This window comes from Haliaeetus leucocephalus, unplaced genomic scaffold (assembly GCF_000737465.1).
Source record: "Haliaeetus leucocephalus isolate CR32 unplaced genomic scaffold, Haliaeetus_leucocephalus-4.0 Scaffold906, whole genome shotgun sequence".
NCBI lineage: Eukaryota > Metazoa > Chordata > Aves > Accipitriformes > Accipitridae > Haliaeetus > Haliaeetus leucocephalus.
The window spans coordinates 296,990-315,529 of NW_010973342.1; the positions used below are offsets into that span (position 1 = coordinate 296,990).

General features: G+C 36.8%; 1 protein-coding gene across 4 annotated transcripts; it reads left to right on the forward strand.

Moving 5' to 3' along the window:
- The first annotated feature begins 46 nt into the window (after positions 1 to 46).
- Positions 47 to 18,124, forward strand: ZBTB49 (zinc finger and BTB domain containing 49). 4 transcript variants are annotated; one of them, XM_010583454.1, is made up of 8 exons: positions 47 to 684; positions 1,374 to 1,547; positions 2,858 to 3,963; positions 9,569 to 9,615; positions 13,460 to 13,533; positions 14,288 to 14,370; positions 14,461 to 14,622; positions 16,640 to 18,124. In XM_010583454.1, the coding sequence occupies exons 2-8, from the start codon at positions 1,396 to 1,398 to the stop codon at positions 17,308 to 17,310; spliced, it is 2,295 nt and encodes a 764-aa protein (XP_010581756.1). In that variant the 5' UTR covers positions 47 to 684; positions 1,374 to 1,395; the 3' UTR covers positions 17,311 to 18,124. The 4 variants fall into 4 exon arrangements, with proteins under 4 accessions (XP_010581756.1, XP_010581757.1, XP_010581758.1 ...); XM_010583455.1 differs by having other exon boundaries at positions 47 to 432; XM_010583456.1 differs by having other exon boundaries at positions 47 to 349.
- Positions 18,125 to 18,540: the final 416 nt, after the last annotated feature.

Sequence of the window (18,540 nt, forward strand, 5' to 3'; positions counted from 1 at the left end):
GGCGCTCGGCCTGCCCTCAGCCCCGTCCCCCGGCCCGCGACCGGCCCCTTGCCCGCCCTGCTCCGCCTGCGGCCTCTCGACGCCTTCCCGCGGTGCCGCCTGCTCTCGGGGCAGAGCCCGCCCTCCCCTCCGTGCCCCGGTCTCGTCTTCTGGGGCAAACCCTTCCTCGGCCCCCCCCTTCTCCGTGCTACGCCTCGAGCCCGGCAAGGCTGAGGGGAGCTCGAAAGGGCAGTTTAAGCATAAAGAGCGGCTCTGTTGCCGGGATTCCTCTTGCTCGGGAGCAGCCAGCGTGCTCGCCTTTTCCTTTGGGAGACGAGCACCCGGTGGCTGAGAGAGGCTGAGTTCACAGGTTGTTAGATGCTGTGGTGGGAGACGTACGCAAGGAAAGGAATTATCTGGCAAACAGATGTGGCTTCTTTATCTTAAAGCCCGGTAAAAGACGCGATAAGAATAAGTAGGAAAACAGGACAATGTAATAGCCCACCTTAATACAACAAGCAGCAGTGAACCACAGAGTAACAGAATACATTAAAATGTGGAGCCTTTAGCACTCATGAGAGTTGAGAATGGGGGCAACCACTTTCTTGTCATGTTTAACCCAAGGTGGGCTTTCTGCTTCATTCATCAGTTAGACTAGTAGTTCTGATTTTCCTAACAGTTGGAGTTTTCCTTCCATATTTACAAGTGCACAGGGAAGGAGTTTCAGCTTTCTTCAAAAAAAAAAAAAAAGGAAGTATACAATTAAATGTAAATGTGTTGTGTGGGAATGTTACTTGTCTTCCCTTCAACCTGTTCGAAGAAGTGATTTGTAAAAGACACTTTACATTGCATTAAATTAAAAAAAAAAAATTACCATACTAACTTGTGTAATGAATCAGATTCATATGGGAAATGTGCTTAGCTACAACAGCAACAAACATGGCATAAATAATGCTACTACATTGTTCTCCCTTTTCAGTTTACAGGGTGAAGAAACTGAGGTTTTCCTCTACAAATGCTATTGATTTTGTAGATGTGATATGTTTTTGCCTTAGAATCTAATTCTTGTCGAAGTTGTCTAAATTGGGGGGTTTTGTGGTTATGGAGTTCAGTTTATTGGCAGCACCATTAGCACATTTTTCTAGAAGCTCTTTGTTGTAAGCAAAACTTTGTTAGAATCGGTATTTCCTACGTATATTACTGTATATCTACTGGTGAGCAATACTGTGACTCATCTTTAATCAGAAGAATGTCATTAGAGCTCACATTGCAAGTGTAAACTGAAGTCTGTTTCCTTTGGGAGCTAAAACAAATTGTAAAAATGTTCTTCATATTCTAAATTAATTTTGCAATTTAATACTTAAAATTCATCTTAGCATTTTATTTCATTGTAGGTAATTTAAGTGATTTTCTAGCATGGATGCTGTTGCTAGCCATAGTTGTCATCTTCTCCAGCAGCTACATGAACAGCGCATTCAGGGTCTTCTCTGTGACTGCATGCTGGTGGTAAAAGGTGTCTGCTTCAAAGCACACAAAAATGTATTAGCTGCTTTCAGTCAATATTTCAGGTATGTGATAGAAAATTCTTTGTTTTAAAAAGTGAACTAAATGCTGTTGATTGAGGGTTTCTCTGAGAAAGGTATTTTTTTTTGTTAGTTGCAGACTAAGTAACTGTTGGAGCGTAAGGGTAAAAGTTAAATTGTTTGTCCAGAGATAAATATGTATCAAGTATTTAATCTAATTAAAAACTGTGGCCATCCTAATTTATTTTCTAGATACACATAGTTAACTACTACACTGTTTGAGTTTGGCATTTTCTTGATCCTTATTTGCTCATGGTGCCTCATATAATGGATTCTGGCATGGACCTGCATTCAGGACTTCAGTATTAAAAGACAAGGACTGTAGTAGAGTACATGAACAGAGCCAGATAAGGGCTCAAATAAAATTTGCGTATATAGGTCATTACTGTGAGATTATCAGGTTAGAGACTAGGGCTTTTAATGGAAGGGTGTGAAGTTCCTGACTGAGGCAGAGTACGAACCCACTTAATCTAGGACTGGTTATACATGTGAAGAGCTACAGCTCTGATGCTAATAACTTTACATCAAATAGTAAGAAGTCTTGGGAATTCAGACACTTTAAGGATTCAATGACAATTCAGTGGGTATTGGTTGGACTGCTGTTTTAGGCTTATGTACCTGTACTCCTCATTATTCTTTTACTTGGTTCTCATCCAGTACCAGTAAAAAAAGTACTTTTTTAGATATGAGAGAATAGATTGAAAATAATGCCATCCTCTTGTTTACTATTACCATCCTCTCATCTGCTTGTGGAGAAAGAACTAATAATAAGAACTTTAATAAGGTTTACTGATAAAGTTTGAGGGACAAGCTCCGTTGCCAGAAGAGAATAGTTTAGCTGACTTTGAGGTCTGTCTTTTCCTTTTTACTAGAAAATTTCTTGTGTCCTGTTTTATTTGCCATAATGGAAGGAGAAACACCACTCTGAGTCAACCAACTTTTGCAAATAGTCCATAAATACACCACTGCACCTAATATGTAAAGAGTATTGGACAGGAAACCACAAGTATAGGATGTGATTTCAAAACATTAAAAAATAGAAAATTAAAGTTATATAAAGGTTCATTTGCTTTGATTTATACTTTAAGTGTACTAGTGTAGGACTGATGTGTAAGACAAGTAATTGAGCAGTTTAGAGATGTTCATCTGCAAAAACACAGCAATCTAGATAAAATCATATAGTACAAATTGTTGTTTCATACCAGGCAGTCTGTTTGAGGTGTATGTGTGTTCTTTTATAAAAGTATTTGTGAATTATTTGTGTTTGTATTTGAATATTTGCCTTATTTTATCAGGACCCTTTTCCAGAATTCTTCAGGCCAGAAGAATGATGTCTTTCACTTGGACATTAAAAATGTAGGTGGCATAGGCCAGATCTTGGACTTTATGTACACCTCTCACCTGGATCTTAGCCAGGACAATGTACAAGCTATGTTGGATATTGCACAGTGTCTCCAAGTGCAAAATGTGCTGAACATTTGCCACACCTTTTTAAAAGCTTCTACAGCTGTAGAGCAAACAGCCAGCATGCCTTGTAATAGCGTATTTTCGCTGCAGAATACTTTGACTGCAGATACTGGCTGTGCCAATGACAGTTATGGAACAAACCTATTGCATGAATGCTCATCTGACACACAAGCTAATAAAGTCTTGGCTGACCACCATTCTCATGCATCGCAGTCTGTTAATCTTCACGCACCCTCAAGTGATGTAGAGAAACAACCACAAGACTCCTTAGATGGCAACTGCACAGAGCTTCCATTTAAACAACCCAATTACTATTATAAACTACGCAACTTTTACAGTAAACAGTTCTATAAGCAAAATGCTTGCTCTAATAATGAGAGAGGAGCAGAACAATCCTTTTCTTACAACACGTCTACAGAAATAAACACAGTAGAGAATAGTTCTTGTACTGTCAATCACTCTGAGTGTATTCTGGAAACCTCTGATCATTTACCATCAAACTTTCTGGTTCAGTCTGTGAACGAAGCTGCTCCAGACCAAGATGCAGAAAGCACGCTTATGCAGCCCACCAAACAGATGCGGCTGAAAAAGGCAATACACCTCAAAAAGTTAAATTTTCTAAGATCTCAGAAATCTGCAGAGCAGCCGCCTGAGCCTAAAAGAGATGACAGTAGAATAACAGGAGTAATTGAATCTGTAAATGAAAGTACCATGGACGTGACAAATGTTAGAGTTACTGATGAAAAAGAAGCTGAAGATTTAGAGAATTCTGAGAATTTTGAACAAACTGTTGAAATTGAAAGATCTCAAGGTCCTTTGGAACAAGAAGGGCAATCGCAGACTCTTCAGTCGCAGAGGCAATATACTTGTGAATTATGTGGGAAAGCTTTCAAACATCCAAGCAATTTGGAGCTCCATAAAAGGTCTCATACAGGTACAGTTCTCAATAACTTGGTCTGCAGACCAAATATTTCAATTCAAGAGGATGTCTTGCAGTATTGCTTGATTCAGAGATGCTGGTTAAGCATCTACTTTCAAAAGGTTGTGGTTTTTTTTTTAAAAATGAGTAATCATACAGGAATGAAGACTGTAAGACTGAGTTTAGCTGAGAGTTGTAGTAAAGATTTCTCCTTCATACTTGGTTTTTAGGGTTCTTTTTCAAAGAACGTTGTGTGATATTTCAATGAAAATTTTATTTTTGTCTTGCATTTAGAAGAGGCATTTCTAGTCAATTTGTCAGACGGTCTCAAAGTCTGAGTCAGATAACAATGAAAAGTGTAAATGGATAGAAGACGATACTACAAGTGTTGTAGATGACCTCAGTTCTCACTGATCATATATAATCATTGTAAGATACAAGTGATTAGGGCTTTGTGGTCATTTCTTCTTAACCTGTAGAAATATGCTCTATAATTAGTTTATACCTTTTTCCTAGCGTGAACAGCTTTCATTGCGTTTACCTAGAGAGTAATGCTCTTGTAGACAAGTAGACTGCAGAATGAATGGGATTTGTGAATGAATTCGCTTTGTTTTCAAAACTCACAGGTAATATTATTTTTAAACCTAGCATAGATTTATTTCTACGTATCTTTTTACTATAGTGAAAAACAAGACCTAGTCTAACTTTGAAGTAACAAATTTGTCTGTTCAATTTAACCAACATGTTCTATTATATTTCTACAACTTTAGATATGTTTTTTTAAAAGGGTTTTTAAGAATTACCTTAGCCAGTCAAGTAACACCATTGATTCCAAGTCCTTGAGATGTCGTTATTCCTGATTAAGGGAATAATGACAGGGAGGGAGAGACTCTGAAGTCAGTAACATGTGAGTTTGTGCTGAGAATCTATGTGAAAGAGAGACCCCAACTATGAGAAACCTGTTAGAATTTGCCCTTCCTTAGACATCTCATAACTGGAAGAAATCTGGATTTTGTGAATTTTGGTGCCCATCAAACAACTTGGTTTTTTAAGAGTGTGTTGCCTGAGTGATAGACTTAATTATTGTATGTTTCTGAGTCTGCTAAACCACTTAAAACATGAAGTTCAAAGTTTAGTTTACCTCTTCTAATGTATTCTAACTTAAAGGTCAGGGGAGTGGCCTGGGTACTGAGCTTTCTAGAAGAAAGAGACTATAGCCCCTGATACAAGTGTTTTACAAATATTTTTTTTCTTTAGATGCAGCATGGCCAGCAAATGCTTACAAGTGTAGGAAATAAAAAAAGAGGAAAAGGGTTGCAGTAGCTTTGCAGGGTTATTTATGTGTGTTGCAATTAATTTCTTCATTCTTATTTGAGGTCTGTGTATTTACACATGCTTCCACTTCACTTAAGTTCTAGTAGATGTTGTTTTACATTCCACAACGCTGCCTGCCAGCCTGCCAGCTTTATACATTGTGTAAGAAAAGTGATCCTAGACTTGGGTTTTTTTGTTGTTGCTGTCCTCCTTTACTAGTCTGAGTATGCACTGGATTCAGGAATTCCATGCCGCTTTTCATACGCCATGTTCTTCCAATAGTTTTCAGAAAATTCCAGACTCGAGTGCTACTGAATGTGGCATTAACGTTCTTCTATAGATGTGCTAAACTGACAAAGTTTAAGAGCATAAGTTTAACGCATAGTAAGCACATCAGAGGAGGATGGAAAAATGGAGGCAAGAATATGACTAGGTCTGTTTGCCTGCTATTTTTGGGTCATGTTAATTTGTTTTTAAATATCCAACTAGTGCAAAAAGAGTATTTGGAAAATTGCACTGGATAGTGAGTAGGTTGTTAATATAGGAAGGATCTGTAGCTGAAGGTACAGGGCACATCTGCATCATTAATATTAGGTATACTGGTAGTTAAGTAATGTAAGTGTATGTTAAAAGCCATTTGCATTCATCTGCCACTTCAGAAAGCGTAGCAAAGTGCTAGCTAGTCAATTTTATTTAAAAACATTCATTTTCTAGAACTAAGCAAAAGGTTTAGCAAGCATTTAAGTATCATAGTGCTTACTGAAAGTCCTCCAAATCTGGCTTTGCTGAAGAGATGAAGGAAGCAAGTTACTAAAATGGACCTTTCACCCTGGCAAACCAGTTTTTAACCCACAAATGACAACTCTTTCAACACAAGTGCTGTGGTGGCCTGGTTGTCAAGAATAAGGACATGTGAAATTCTTTGTCCCTGAACACTAACACCTGCTAAAGAATTTACAGGTTAGCATGGTTGCATTGATGAGTTTTCTGTGTGACAGAGAGGCATACTGTGTTCAACACGAGTCATTGTAATGGGTTGTCTAGCTGTTTTAATTGTATTGCTGGTGGATATTTAAAGGAATCTCTAAACAGAGCTTATTATATTTTGACTTGACTGAATGTTACAATTTGTTTTTTATTAGATTGACCTGTCTGAAAAAAAGGAAGCAAGTGTATCTCCCTTATACAGTCCTTACCTGTCCAGGAACATTCAATGTTTTGGGTTTTTTAAAAAGTATTTTCAGGAAACATGTCAAAAAAACCCAAACAAAAAAACAACCCTGTGGAAAGAACTCTTGGCAGGATGTAATACAACAGGAGCAGAGTTACACTGTCATGTCGTGCACTGTTGATCCTCAACCTTTTCATTCTGCGCTTTGCTTGAGCAAGTTGCCTGCGTTCCATGCCTTAGTGGGTCTTGCTCCTTACCTTTGTGATCTCTTCAGGAACACCGCTTCTGCCTTTGTGCCTTTCTCCTCTGGAGCTGACACACCACTGCTTTGATCCCACTACTATGTACTTTATCTTCATCTCTTCTTGCAGAGTGTTGAACAAGAAGGATGCAACAGAAGATAGAAAACACATGGCAGTCCAAGGGTTCAAAAGTAAAGTCCCCTGGATGTTTGTTTAAGCATTGTCTTAATTGTAGTTCAGTTACTACTTTTCCCCAAATTTTCTCTATTGCTGTTGATCCACCCATGGTCTTTGAGAAGATTAGTGTTCTCAGGTAAGGTTTTTAGTTTGGAATTTAATGACAGTCATAGAATAATTTAGATTAGAACGGACCTCTGGAGGTCATCTAGTCCAATCCTCTGCTCAAGGCAGGTCAAATTAGATTGGGTTGTTTTGCTTATGACCTTGTGTAGTCAAATTTTGGATATCTCCAAGGACAGAGATTCCACAAGCTCCATGCAACCAGTTCCAGTGTTTGACTACCCCCATGGGGTAAAAGATTCTTTTCCTATATCTGATCGGAATTTCTCATGATCTCACTTAGGTCTGTCGCTTCTTGTCCGATCACTGTGTACCTTCAAGAACAACCTGGTTGCAACTGTCTTCCCCTTGCATGTAGACAGCAATAAGATTTCCTGTTTGCCTTCTCTTCTTAAGGCTCCAGATAAGGTCTCACCGGTGATAGGTAGAGAAGAATCATCTTCAGCTAACTACCTGCACTCTTACTAATACGCCCTAGGAAGCAATTAGCTTCACTTTACCTGAGGGATACTACAACACTACGAGTAATATAGTATTTCTGCTAGAATTCCTTCTTGGAATAGGCTGCTTGATATGCCTGGTGGTTTGGAGTTTTATGCAGGTGCAGAATTGTTCTCCAAAAACCAATTTGATGTTTCTTTTCAAACAAAACTTTTTTGTTTTATCTCTATCATGGGGGAAAAAACTCCAACTATTTGTACATCAGTACATAATGAGGCTGCATGCAGCCTGCAACAATAGTTTAGAGAAATTTGAGCCTCCAATTCCCTCCGTCCCCCTCTAGTTATTTCAGGGTGGATTTCTGTTCAGATAATTGTCTTTGTGTCAACAGTAACTTTTTTTTTGGTGTAAGTAATTTCTGAAGAAATTGCTACAAGTGTTTTTTATCCTCCATTTCAAATTACCTTGATGCTTTTACGGTTGTCAGAAGCCTTCCCAGTTGCCACAGATCTGGCTCCCTGTGGTTTCATTTATATTTGTGTTGTCAGTACCAGATTTTTTTAGTGTTTTGCAAATATAGAGCCATAATGAAATCAAGCCTCAGTGGTCTTTATAGCTGAAGTATTGGTTTCTTAATTTTTATCTTTAATTGAATAAAAGCTTTCTTGTAACTGCCATAAGATTTTCATTCTTCATTAAGTAGAAAAAGTAGATATAGCCTCAAGTTGTCAGACTAACTGCAGGATTGCTATCTTGTGAAGCCACGTAACTATGTATGTTTACTCTGTGCTTTAAAATCTAAGAGAATTGCATTTAGTCCTTGATCCTGAAATATGTTGAAAGAACATCACCTGTATTTGGCAGCAGGGAAGGAAAATGCAACCTCAACACCTGGATATTGTAGATGTTGCTTGTAACGCTTCCAAGGATGGAGGAAGAATACTGATGTAGAGAATACTTGCCGGAAGAGAAGGCTGCAAATAGGCAAGAGGTGTTCTGTAAAATCAGGGAAATTATAATTTAAAAAGTAAATAAAAATCTTTAGACAGATTTTGAATCAGCACCAAGATGAAACACTGCAAGATCTCTTTTTTCCTTCTGGAAATATCTGCATTCAAAATCACAAGGATTTACATTAACTTTGCTTTCCTGTACCTGTGGGCCAGATTATATAAGTCCTTTTAATGTACAGTTAGACTCATGAAAATATCATTAGAAGTCTGACTGTCACTGAATTCAGTGGTATTTGAGTATTATTATTATTGTTTTAAAAATTGTAGAAGATGTAGAGATTTTTATCAACAGTGTAAAAACTAGGAAACCAAGAACTAAGCAGGGGAAAAAAATTCCCTTTATGAAATACTGTAGAGGAGAAAATGATTATAAAAAGATATTTGTCTCAAATTGACAGCTAGAGAATTAAAGTGCTGTCACATTCTAGATTGAGAGTCAAGTTATTTTGTAAAGCTAAAGTGGGCTGCACTAGTTTTTTTTACTAAAGTTGATCATATGTTTTTGGAGATTAAAGAATACCAGTTTTAGATGTATAAATTCAGAATTTTGAAGCAAAATACTTGGGTTAATTATCAGCTACTCTTATATAGGACAAGAATTTGAAGGCAAATATGTATTTACTGGAAGTGGATGGCTATGTGCTGATCAGAGATGTATGGTACACATTGAACAGAGAAAACAGAATCCTTCCAAATTAGCTTCTCTGCATTCCTTATTCTTTTTAAGAGTGGGCCTTTGTGTGTACAAGTGGAAAAACTGGTGCACTTCCCATAGCTGCTGTTGTTGTTGTTGGATCTTGTCATCTATTCTTTTCTTCCTGGAGGTATGGTACCCCTTCCATTTCAGGAAAAAAAAAGTATTATAAAAAAAATTTACAAAACACTCCCATTCATATAAAAACTCTTCTACCTACTTGTTTTGAAAGATAAATTGTGTTTCTGAGCAAGTATGCCTTACAAGCTTAATGGTAAATGCTGTACTTCCCTCTTGAATTTCCCCTTAAATAGATGGGTAAGTGTCCTTTTGGGGATATTTTTACTCTTACATTACATGTTTTAAATGGAAGCGTACCAGTTTAAAACATTTGTATTCTATTGCAACTATTAGAAGTTCTCTGTTCTGTTTCTTCTCCTTTTAGGTGAGAAACCTTTTGAATGTAACATTTGTGGGAAACACTTCTCACAGGTGGGAATATTTTATATTATGGTACTTACGCTTGAAATGCATCTGTGTGTTGATTCTAAAAAGCTTGGTTTTAAGTCTATAGATTAGATATTTTTTGTTCAAAGACAGACTTCACTTTGGAGATAAAATATTAAAATGTCTTATTTGAAAATAACGCATTAAATGTTTCAGAGTTCTTTGATACATTTTTTACCTTTGATTCTGTCTGCTCTCAGTAGATGTGTTATGTATTTTACCTTCAAATGAATGTTTAACCATACAGAGCCACAACTATATTTGAAATACAGAGAACATTCATTCTCAGACTGTTCTTTTGCCTTATGCTTAGAGATATGTTGTGAATAACATTTTTACAGTGTCTGAAAAAAATACAGGTTAGAATTTTATATAATGTATTTGCAATACAGTTTCATCTTCCTAAATGGCATAAATTATTAAGCAGATTTTTTTTGAGTCAGATAAAAAAATTTATATCCATATAATTGGGCTCAGTTTCCTTATGTGAAGAACAGCACAGTCTGTCTGAAGTGACAAAACTGAGCTATGATTTAAAAAAAACCTCTTGTGAAATTCCCTACTTGCATACAGGGCCTAAGCTTTAGCTGTCTTAATTTGCTCTCCAAGGGTACAACAATTAATTGTATTTCTACAAATTTGGTGCCTAATTGTCTCACATTTCCTAAATGTCTATTTCTTTTCTATTTTCTTGGTTGGAATATGTGCACCTGAGTACAGGAGACAATGGACAGGTGCATATTTTTATACTAAGATTAAATAATAATTATCATTGAATAAATTTGGTCTTTCTTATGGGTCCTGGTTTAAGGATTAGAATTACGTGGTCTTTGTCTACCCACCCACCAGTGTTTGTGCTTTTCTTGCTCCAGTTTCATAGTCCATCAGTGGGACTACTTTGACCCACGAATCTGATGCAGTTGCATCCTCCACTCTGTTACTAAATATTAATATAACACTGCATCCAGTGAACAATACTATTTCATCATGCTTATCAAGCCATTTTGAGCAAAACTGGGTCTGCTTACTAGGCAAAGAAAATGCATTTTCATTCATTTTGCTGGCTGAACTTCTAGTTATTAAAAGAAGAAAGTGGATATTTCCAAATTCCATTAAAGGTATTTTTGGCAAATGGAGCAGTATTCTGTACCATTACTGTGGGCAAGAGGGAACAAAAAAGCTTCACGCACTCGAGAGTGTATGACAGGCATGACAGACTCTTCATGCAACATGCATTGCTTCTCTTTAACTAAAAGCAAACAAAGAAAACTGGAAATTTCTGCCTTTTAATTAAACACTTTTAAACAGCTTCCCTCTCCTCTCCTCCCTGTTACCTCACTTGCCTGAAGGTATAGGTAGATGTATATTGATGGACAATACCCGCATGTCCAGAATATGAGCCATAGCATTCAGCTTGTGTGCTACAGTTCTTTCCCTGGTCGTGAAAGGGAACTTGCATACTTCTGAGGTACTTGCTTTTGAATCGTGCAAATAAGTAAGATTCCATCTACCAGAAAGTAAGATGCGAGGATAATTGCTATCTACTTTTTGCTTAAAAGACCATCTCTGGTCTTGATCTTGATCTTCTTGATCTTCTCCGTCTGCAGGCACATAAATAGTAACACTTTTCTTACTTAAGCCTTCATGTTCTGCGCTTTTGAGGCGGTGCAGTTGTTGTGCATGCTAATATGTCTGCTCCTGCTGAATGTAACTGATGTTCCGTGTATTGGAATGTGAAACAGAAAATGAAGAAAGCAGGGAAAATTGAGATACAGCAACTCATAGTCTGGAACAAATAACCATAAATGTCTTCGATTTTTGGAGAAAAAGGTTCATTTTGTACTTCCAAGCCTGCATCTTCCCTTACTGCTAGTACACAACCTGTTGGTATGTGGTCCTTCTCTGGTTGGTGATCCAGGATATCATGTTTTACTTCCTGACTCCCTCCTTCTGCAGGGTTTCTTTTGGGGGACCATATGCATTAGTTCCTTCACTTTAAAAGCATGCGAGTTACAAATGGACTAAGTCTAGCATATCTCTGTAGTCTCCAAATTTGTGAGGAGTGGTATGCAAGCAGTATCAGTAAGGGGATTCTTCTGAGCGTTATTTTTTCTTTCACTGAAATGCTAGCAAAAGTCCTTTTACGCTTTTTCATTGGGATGGCATATTATGCTTTAGCCAAGGTTATATACCACCTCAAAAGCTTAGGAAGAACACAAGTTACTGATGTTTTTACCTTTTTTTGTCTCAGCACAGTTAATAAGCTTTTGCCCTCATTAGGAGGAAGTGATATAGGCTTGTAATAAAGAAATGGATCTACTTGCTACTTTCTGGAAAATGTCTTTATTCTGGTTAAAAATGCTTGTATGGGAACTATTTCAGAATAATTGTTGCACTTCAAATGCACCCTCTTGTCTTTATCCAGAATAACTTTCAAATGCCTATGATATGGTTTGTTTTGTGATGTGGATAGAGGGAAAGGTTCTGTCTTTTGTATGTTTCTCTCAAATGCACCTCTGCATAAAATCCCTTGTCTTTGCAAAGCACAAATTGTTCCGTGGAGAAGTCAATTTAGTCTTCTCCTTCCTCAGAAATAGGTGCCTAATGCCTCTCTCTGAATGGATTTCAGTATTGTGAAGTTTGGCCTGAGAGAACAGTGCTTGAGTCACCCTCTTGTCTGAAAAACTTCACAGGGGTTAAAGAAAGCTTTCTCCGAGTTCAAATGCTGATCCATTTAATATTGTCCTCTGTGTCTGTTTGTGTGTGTCTGCAATACTTTAGTTCTGGTATATTATAAGCTCTGATTACAGTGATTGATCGTCACAGGTAATTTATTGTAAAGGAGTCCGAAGAAATTACTGACGGGTCTTATTTGTGTTGTCTTACTGTGACTAAGGAGGACATGATGATCTTTGCATCCCCAATTGTCTTTCCTGATTGAAAGGACTTAATGGTCCTTTAGTGTACTTGGATAAAACCAGGCAGTTACCCATCAGAGAGAATGGAAGGGTTAAAAACTGACTGTGGACGTACAGGCAATTTACTGAACGTCTGCAACTCTTCTATCCAGACTAGCTTTGTCTTGTGCTTTGAGAACTGGACTCTCAGGGGATTAGCCATTCTGAAGCACCAGTGGCTTTAAAAACAAATAAACAAAAAAGTCGGAATGAGTAAGATGGCTTTGTCTAGTCATTATCTGGTTTGCCTGCTAGACCAGCATAATTTTTACAGGATTGGGATAGGAAAGATATGTAATAAAAATTAGTTACCAGTAATCCCATTTGTTAATTTATGTACTTCTGTTTTCTTTTGATACGAGTAAATATTTGTAGTTTGGAGCACTTGGCTCTGAGTATTTTATGGATTGAAAAATGTTTATTCTTTACTTTTTAACCTCCTAGTTAAATTCAGACATCCTGATGTTACAATATTTTATTTGTAGGACAGGGAAAATGAGGCTAACATGAACCATATTACTAGTAAGTTTTCTTCTTCACTGCAATCTAGATAGTGTAATTTGTGTTTATAACTGGATCTGTTTTCAACTATAGGTCTTTCTTTTTCCTTAGTGTTTGATTCCAGGCTGCTTTTTTTTTTTTCTTCCCTGTTCTTGGCAATTTATAATTGCATACATAAGCAATTTGATCTTGAAGTACATGGTAGTCTATCTTTACTAGGTAGGAATGCTTGAGTTCATACATGCTTTGTAGTTTTCACTGCCTTAGAATTAGGAATAAAAAGCCAGTCTCATAGTTCCCATCATTGTCTTCTTATCTGTGTACAACAAGAGGCTAGCTGAACTTAAATGTTTAAATTACTGTCCCTTCAGGCAGGTAATCTCCAGACACATTTACGTCGGCATTCTGGTGAAAAGCCATACATTTGTGAAATCTGTGGGAAAAGGTGAGTAGAATTGTTCATCTCGGTAAAGTTAACATGATAAAACTTGTTCATGTTTTCTTTAATTTTCATGATAAACTAAGGGCCAAGAGCTAAGGCAGCATGCTGCTCAATTTTGTTTAAAAGACATTGGGTTTAAATGTGTACTGATGCGATTAAAATACATAAATGTCTGCAAGTGTCTTGTTGCAAGTCTCAATAGTAAGATAAACATGTCACCACATACATAATCTGTGGTCTTACTTAATTTTTTGTATATTGGTTATTTTCAGTTAAGGATATACTGTTGTGTGTATTTTGAACAGTGTGAGTCACAATAAATCATGCAGGTTTGTACCTTTTCACATTTTTTTTCATTATTTGGTCATACAATTTTTGTTACATTTTAAGGAAATTATGAAGTATGGGAAACTTGACTAATTTAAGCAAAGCATTAAATATTTCTGCCTTCTGCTAACAGATGACAGAAAATACACTAATTTAGGAGTAGCATTCGTACTTAAACTAAGTTAAATGCAGAATAAATTAGTAACATTAATGATGAAGAGGGGTTTGGGGGGGTGTTCTAGCATAAATTTAATTGGACATTGCCAGGTTCAAAATGTTTTTCTTAAATACATCCATTTATCTGTGTTATAGATTTTAATCTTTGTTCAGAACGTTAGGCATTCATTATAGTTGATTTCCACATGATGCTCAGTTTAGGAGAATAAGGGTCTTATAAAGACAGCAATTGGGTTTCTATATTCTGTTACAGATTTGCTGCTTCTGGTGATGTTCAGCGTCATATTATTATTCATTCTGGAGAAAAGCCTCATCTGTGTGATATCTGTGGCAGAGGTATGTAAGAACCAAAGTTTCTGCCTCTGAGGTTTTTTGATTGAAATGTGAGGAGTCATTTTAATCTCAGTGTCTGTCATATTTTTCTAGGATTCAGTAACTTCAGTAATTTAAAGGAGCACAAAAAGACCCACACAGCAGATAAAGTATTTACCTGTGATGAATGTGGGAAGTCATTCAACATGCAGCGAAAATTAGTAAAGCACAGAATTAGGCATACTGGAGAGAGACCATACAGCTGTTCAGCATGTGGTAAGATTTACTGATAGATTGGTTGTGTCTTTGCTTTTTAAATGACAAGTTAAAGTTCCTATGTCAGCAGAATAACAATTAACCAAAATGATTTTAAATTGAAATACCATGTTGTAAAAGTTTTTCACAAAATCTTCTGTCTTGCATACTTCATAGTCTTTCATTTGGTGTATTAAACTCTTTTAGCTGTTGTAAATAAGTTCAAAAGTGAATTTCAGTTGAAGAATAGAGAAAGGAAATAAGAGGAATCAACATTGTATGCGTACATGTTTGCTAGAGAAATACGGATACTAGCTTCTTCAAAAATTGATTTCTTTTCAGTATAGTCCTTTCTGATGGAAAGCTATGTTTGGCATCATTGGCTATCGATGGAGTCTTTTTTTTCTTCTTTTTTTTTTCCCAGTTGAATACTGTACAGATTTAACTGCATTCAACCATGGACTTTGATAATAGCAACCTTTTGCTACTTTGCTGCAACCTCTGGAATAAAATCAAGACTTGATCAATGCTTCATACCAGAGAACACTCATTTTCAAAATCTGCTAGATAGGTCATACTTCCAGGTAGTCTGAAAATGGCTGTTTGATCAATGATTCATCCTTTTATAACATAGTTCTCAGAAATTGCATTGTCTATCCTTATCTCATATGTTACTTAGCATCCTGTATGCTACTTACTTTTCTGCCCTTAAGTGCTATTTTGGTATAATTTCATTCGTGTTCTGAGGAATTAGCCTTGGAGGCGGGTAGCTCCATATGATAATGTCCAACTGCAGTATGTTTTATTTGTAATATCTTGAGGCACAAGAAAAGCTAATATTATCAGGAGGTCTTGCATCAGAAGGAAGAAATATAGACATGCAGGATATGAAAGTATAAACAAACAGTTGTGTTGATGTCATTAAAATAGGCATATTTTCATCTTGTCTTGTAGTGGTCTTTTGATTATTTTTCATTTTAGCCAGGTCATATTGTACTACGAATGCAAAAATTGTGCAAAGAGGATCTGATCGAGCATTAAGAAATCATTCACATTCTGCAAAAAATCCACAGGTTTTATCCCAGTAATTTGTAATCTTAAGGTTACTGTTTAATGGCTTTTCTGAAGAGAAATCTGGGCAGTAGAATAAAAAGTATGATGCCAAAAATTGAGACTACAGTTTTACTGGGCTTTCAGATAATATAGGTCATTTTAGTTGGTATCTGTCCACACAAAATAAAATAAACTTTAACCTAGGTAAAATGAGATAAAATCACAAATAGGTATCAGCTTATTTCTACCATCTTAAAGGGTATGAGGGGTCTGAATCATGTAGCAATTCTGCAAGTTAATGCTTTCTTGTTCTGCTTGTTCTTCTACACTTTGCCTTGGTTCAGCCTCAGACACTTTTTTCTTTGCACTGTGGTAAGTGAGCTTACTTGAGCCTGTGGTTCTGAAAATAGGCAAACAGTTGACTATTTTATTGTATTCTTATATTTACAGCGATAAAAAATTACAGTTTTGACGCCTTCTCTGGCTGGAATATAAAAAATTGGCTGCTCAAAGTTAGCAAAAAAGCTAACTTTGTCAGCACTTTAAGAGTAGTTCCTTGGTAATGAACAAACCATTACTTTCTATGATGCAGTTCTCACTGGAAGAATATATTTTTCCAGACAGACGAATGTTTTTCCAGACAGACGAATTAAATTGATTATTGTAAAATTTTTTTCCTCCTTGAAGATTGATAACAAACTGAGAGCACTCACAACTTTCAAATACTAATGGACATTCCCATCTCTGGAGACAAAAACTAAAGCACTGGGAAACACAAATTAGAAACTCAGATCACGAAGGAGAAACAAGTCATTGAATTGTAAAAATAGATGGACCTTGTTTGAACCAGTTCTAGATAAACGAAAGTACCACGATTGGGACATGCCATACCTTATCACTTATCACTTGATATTTTCTCTAATTAAAAGATGTTTATGCACTTGTGTTAAGAACAAAATCTTAATCTATCACTTCTGTCTTGTAGGGAAATGTTTTGCAGGCTCTGGTGACCTGCGTAGACATGTGAGGACTCATACGGGAGAAAAACCCTATACCTGTGAAACTTGTAACAAATGCTTTACTCGCTCTGCTGTTCTACGGCGGCACAAGAAAATGCATTGTAAAGCCACTGATGAAAGTCCAAACACACTAGATGAATTTACTCAAGGGATTGAAACTTCTGACCTTGACAAATCTCAGAGTTCTGACTCTTTTGGCCAAGAAATATCTGTTACATTGTTACCAGTGTCTGTTAAATTTCCCATTCGTTCAACTGCAAATTCAACTGAATTTGATAGTTCTGCGGATTCTTACTGTAAGTTGCGATCAATGATTCAACACCATGACTCAGCAAACCAACAGAAACTGAATGTGGACTCTGCTAAACTCCCAAAAGCTCAGACACAGCAAACTCCTCCTCCACCACCATATGCTTATGGAGATGTAGATGTATCTTCTGCAGAAGAACCCTTACAGTCTGATAATATTCCCATGATTCGTCCTTCTATGGTTAGCTTGGACAGTCATTGTAATGATCCACTCAGCAGTCGAACATCTGCTGCATACAAGAATAACGAAGGACCGTTCTTCTCCAGCATGACCCTCTGGGGTTTAGCTATGAAGACCTTGCAGAATGAAAGTGAATTGGAACAATGAGGGCTCAGGTGACTGTATCAAAACTTCTTAGAGCCATTTCATGCTAAAGTGATTGCGATTGCACTGCAGCCTAGAGAGCTCAGAGCTAGTTTTTAAGCCAACTAGCTTGGATACTGGTAGAAATCAAGATACGCATGCCCAGAACCCAGTGTAGGCTGCCTTTACACTGCTTCTCAGCAAAGTTTAAATCTAGTTTCGGGGACGTTTGGTGTTCTGTGACTGCACTGTGTAGCTCATGTGTTGCCAGGATTTACTAAAATTTGCCATTTGCTAAATTTACCATTAAACTTGGTATTTTTTTACCTGATGATGGAGAAGAGGATGGCCCAATGCCTGATTTCATGATATGGGTGAAATTCCAAGTATGGGTCTTCAGAGTTTTGTAAGGGTGTACATAGGAAAAGAGGAAAATACTTAACAAATCCCTAGTGAACCTGAGTTTCAGTAGTGGCTTTCTTACCAGTAGGATCATTGGTTTACATTACTTGAGTATTGTGATATTAAATTTAAATGTTAAATACTGGACAATATTTGTGATAGTGCAAAGTAACTGTATATCTAGAAACTTTATTTTTTTACAATAAAAGCTTTTTTTAGTATTTTATAAACTATTTTGCACAGCAGGTTATTTGTACAGTGAAGACCAGGATCAGGAAATGCGAATAAAGGGAAGTTGTTTTACATTGTATCTTAATTGCTCAATGTGTTTCATCTTTTTATGAAAGATTTTCAATAATATAATTCCATCTATTCCAGGTATCTTTACCATGCTGATGGGGATACCAGCGCACGAAGAGCTGCACTATAAAATAAGTGCAATCAATATACCAGTAAATTGTTTTGCATTTCAGTGAATTAGTGTAAAACATTGGCTAATTAATGGAATGGATAGGCTGTTACAGGATAGAAACTTTGCTTAGGGGCCTTTTTCTGCTTTGGTGCTTTGAATGGTTGCATTAATTTTCAGTATAGATCTGTTGCTGCATTTCAAACTGCTTGCTACAGTCACGTGAGTTTTACTGGCCTAACTTTTTCCAACCCATCAAAAAGTTTTAGCAGTGTGTTGTCAAGCCTTATGCTAAAACATTCCTTAGATACTGTAGTTTCTGAAATGAAAATATCCTTGTACTAACCTTTTTTCTGAAGTTCATTTACAGGCTGGAAAGTCTGTTTGGCGTACATACTTCTTAATTCCTCTAAGGAGTCTAAATGTTTGTAGGCTGGGAAGTA

Bases quoted from the DNA above. Each gene is read 5' to 3' on its own strand.
- ZBTB49 (XM_010583454.1), top strand. From the start codon at position 1,396: ATGGATGCTGTTGCTAGCCATAGTTGTCATCTTCTCCAGCAGCTACAT. The intron at 3,964-9,568 runs GTACAGTTCTCA...TTCTCCTTTTAG, and splicing joins CCATAAAAGGTCTCATACAG to GTGAGAAACCTTTTGAATGT. The intron at 14,371-14,460 runs GTATGTAAGAAC...ATATTTTTCTAG, and splicing joins GTGTGATATCTGTGGCAGAG to GATTCAGTAACTTCAGTAAT.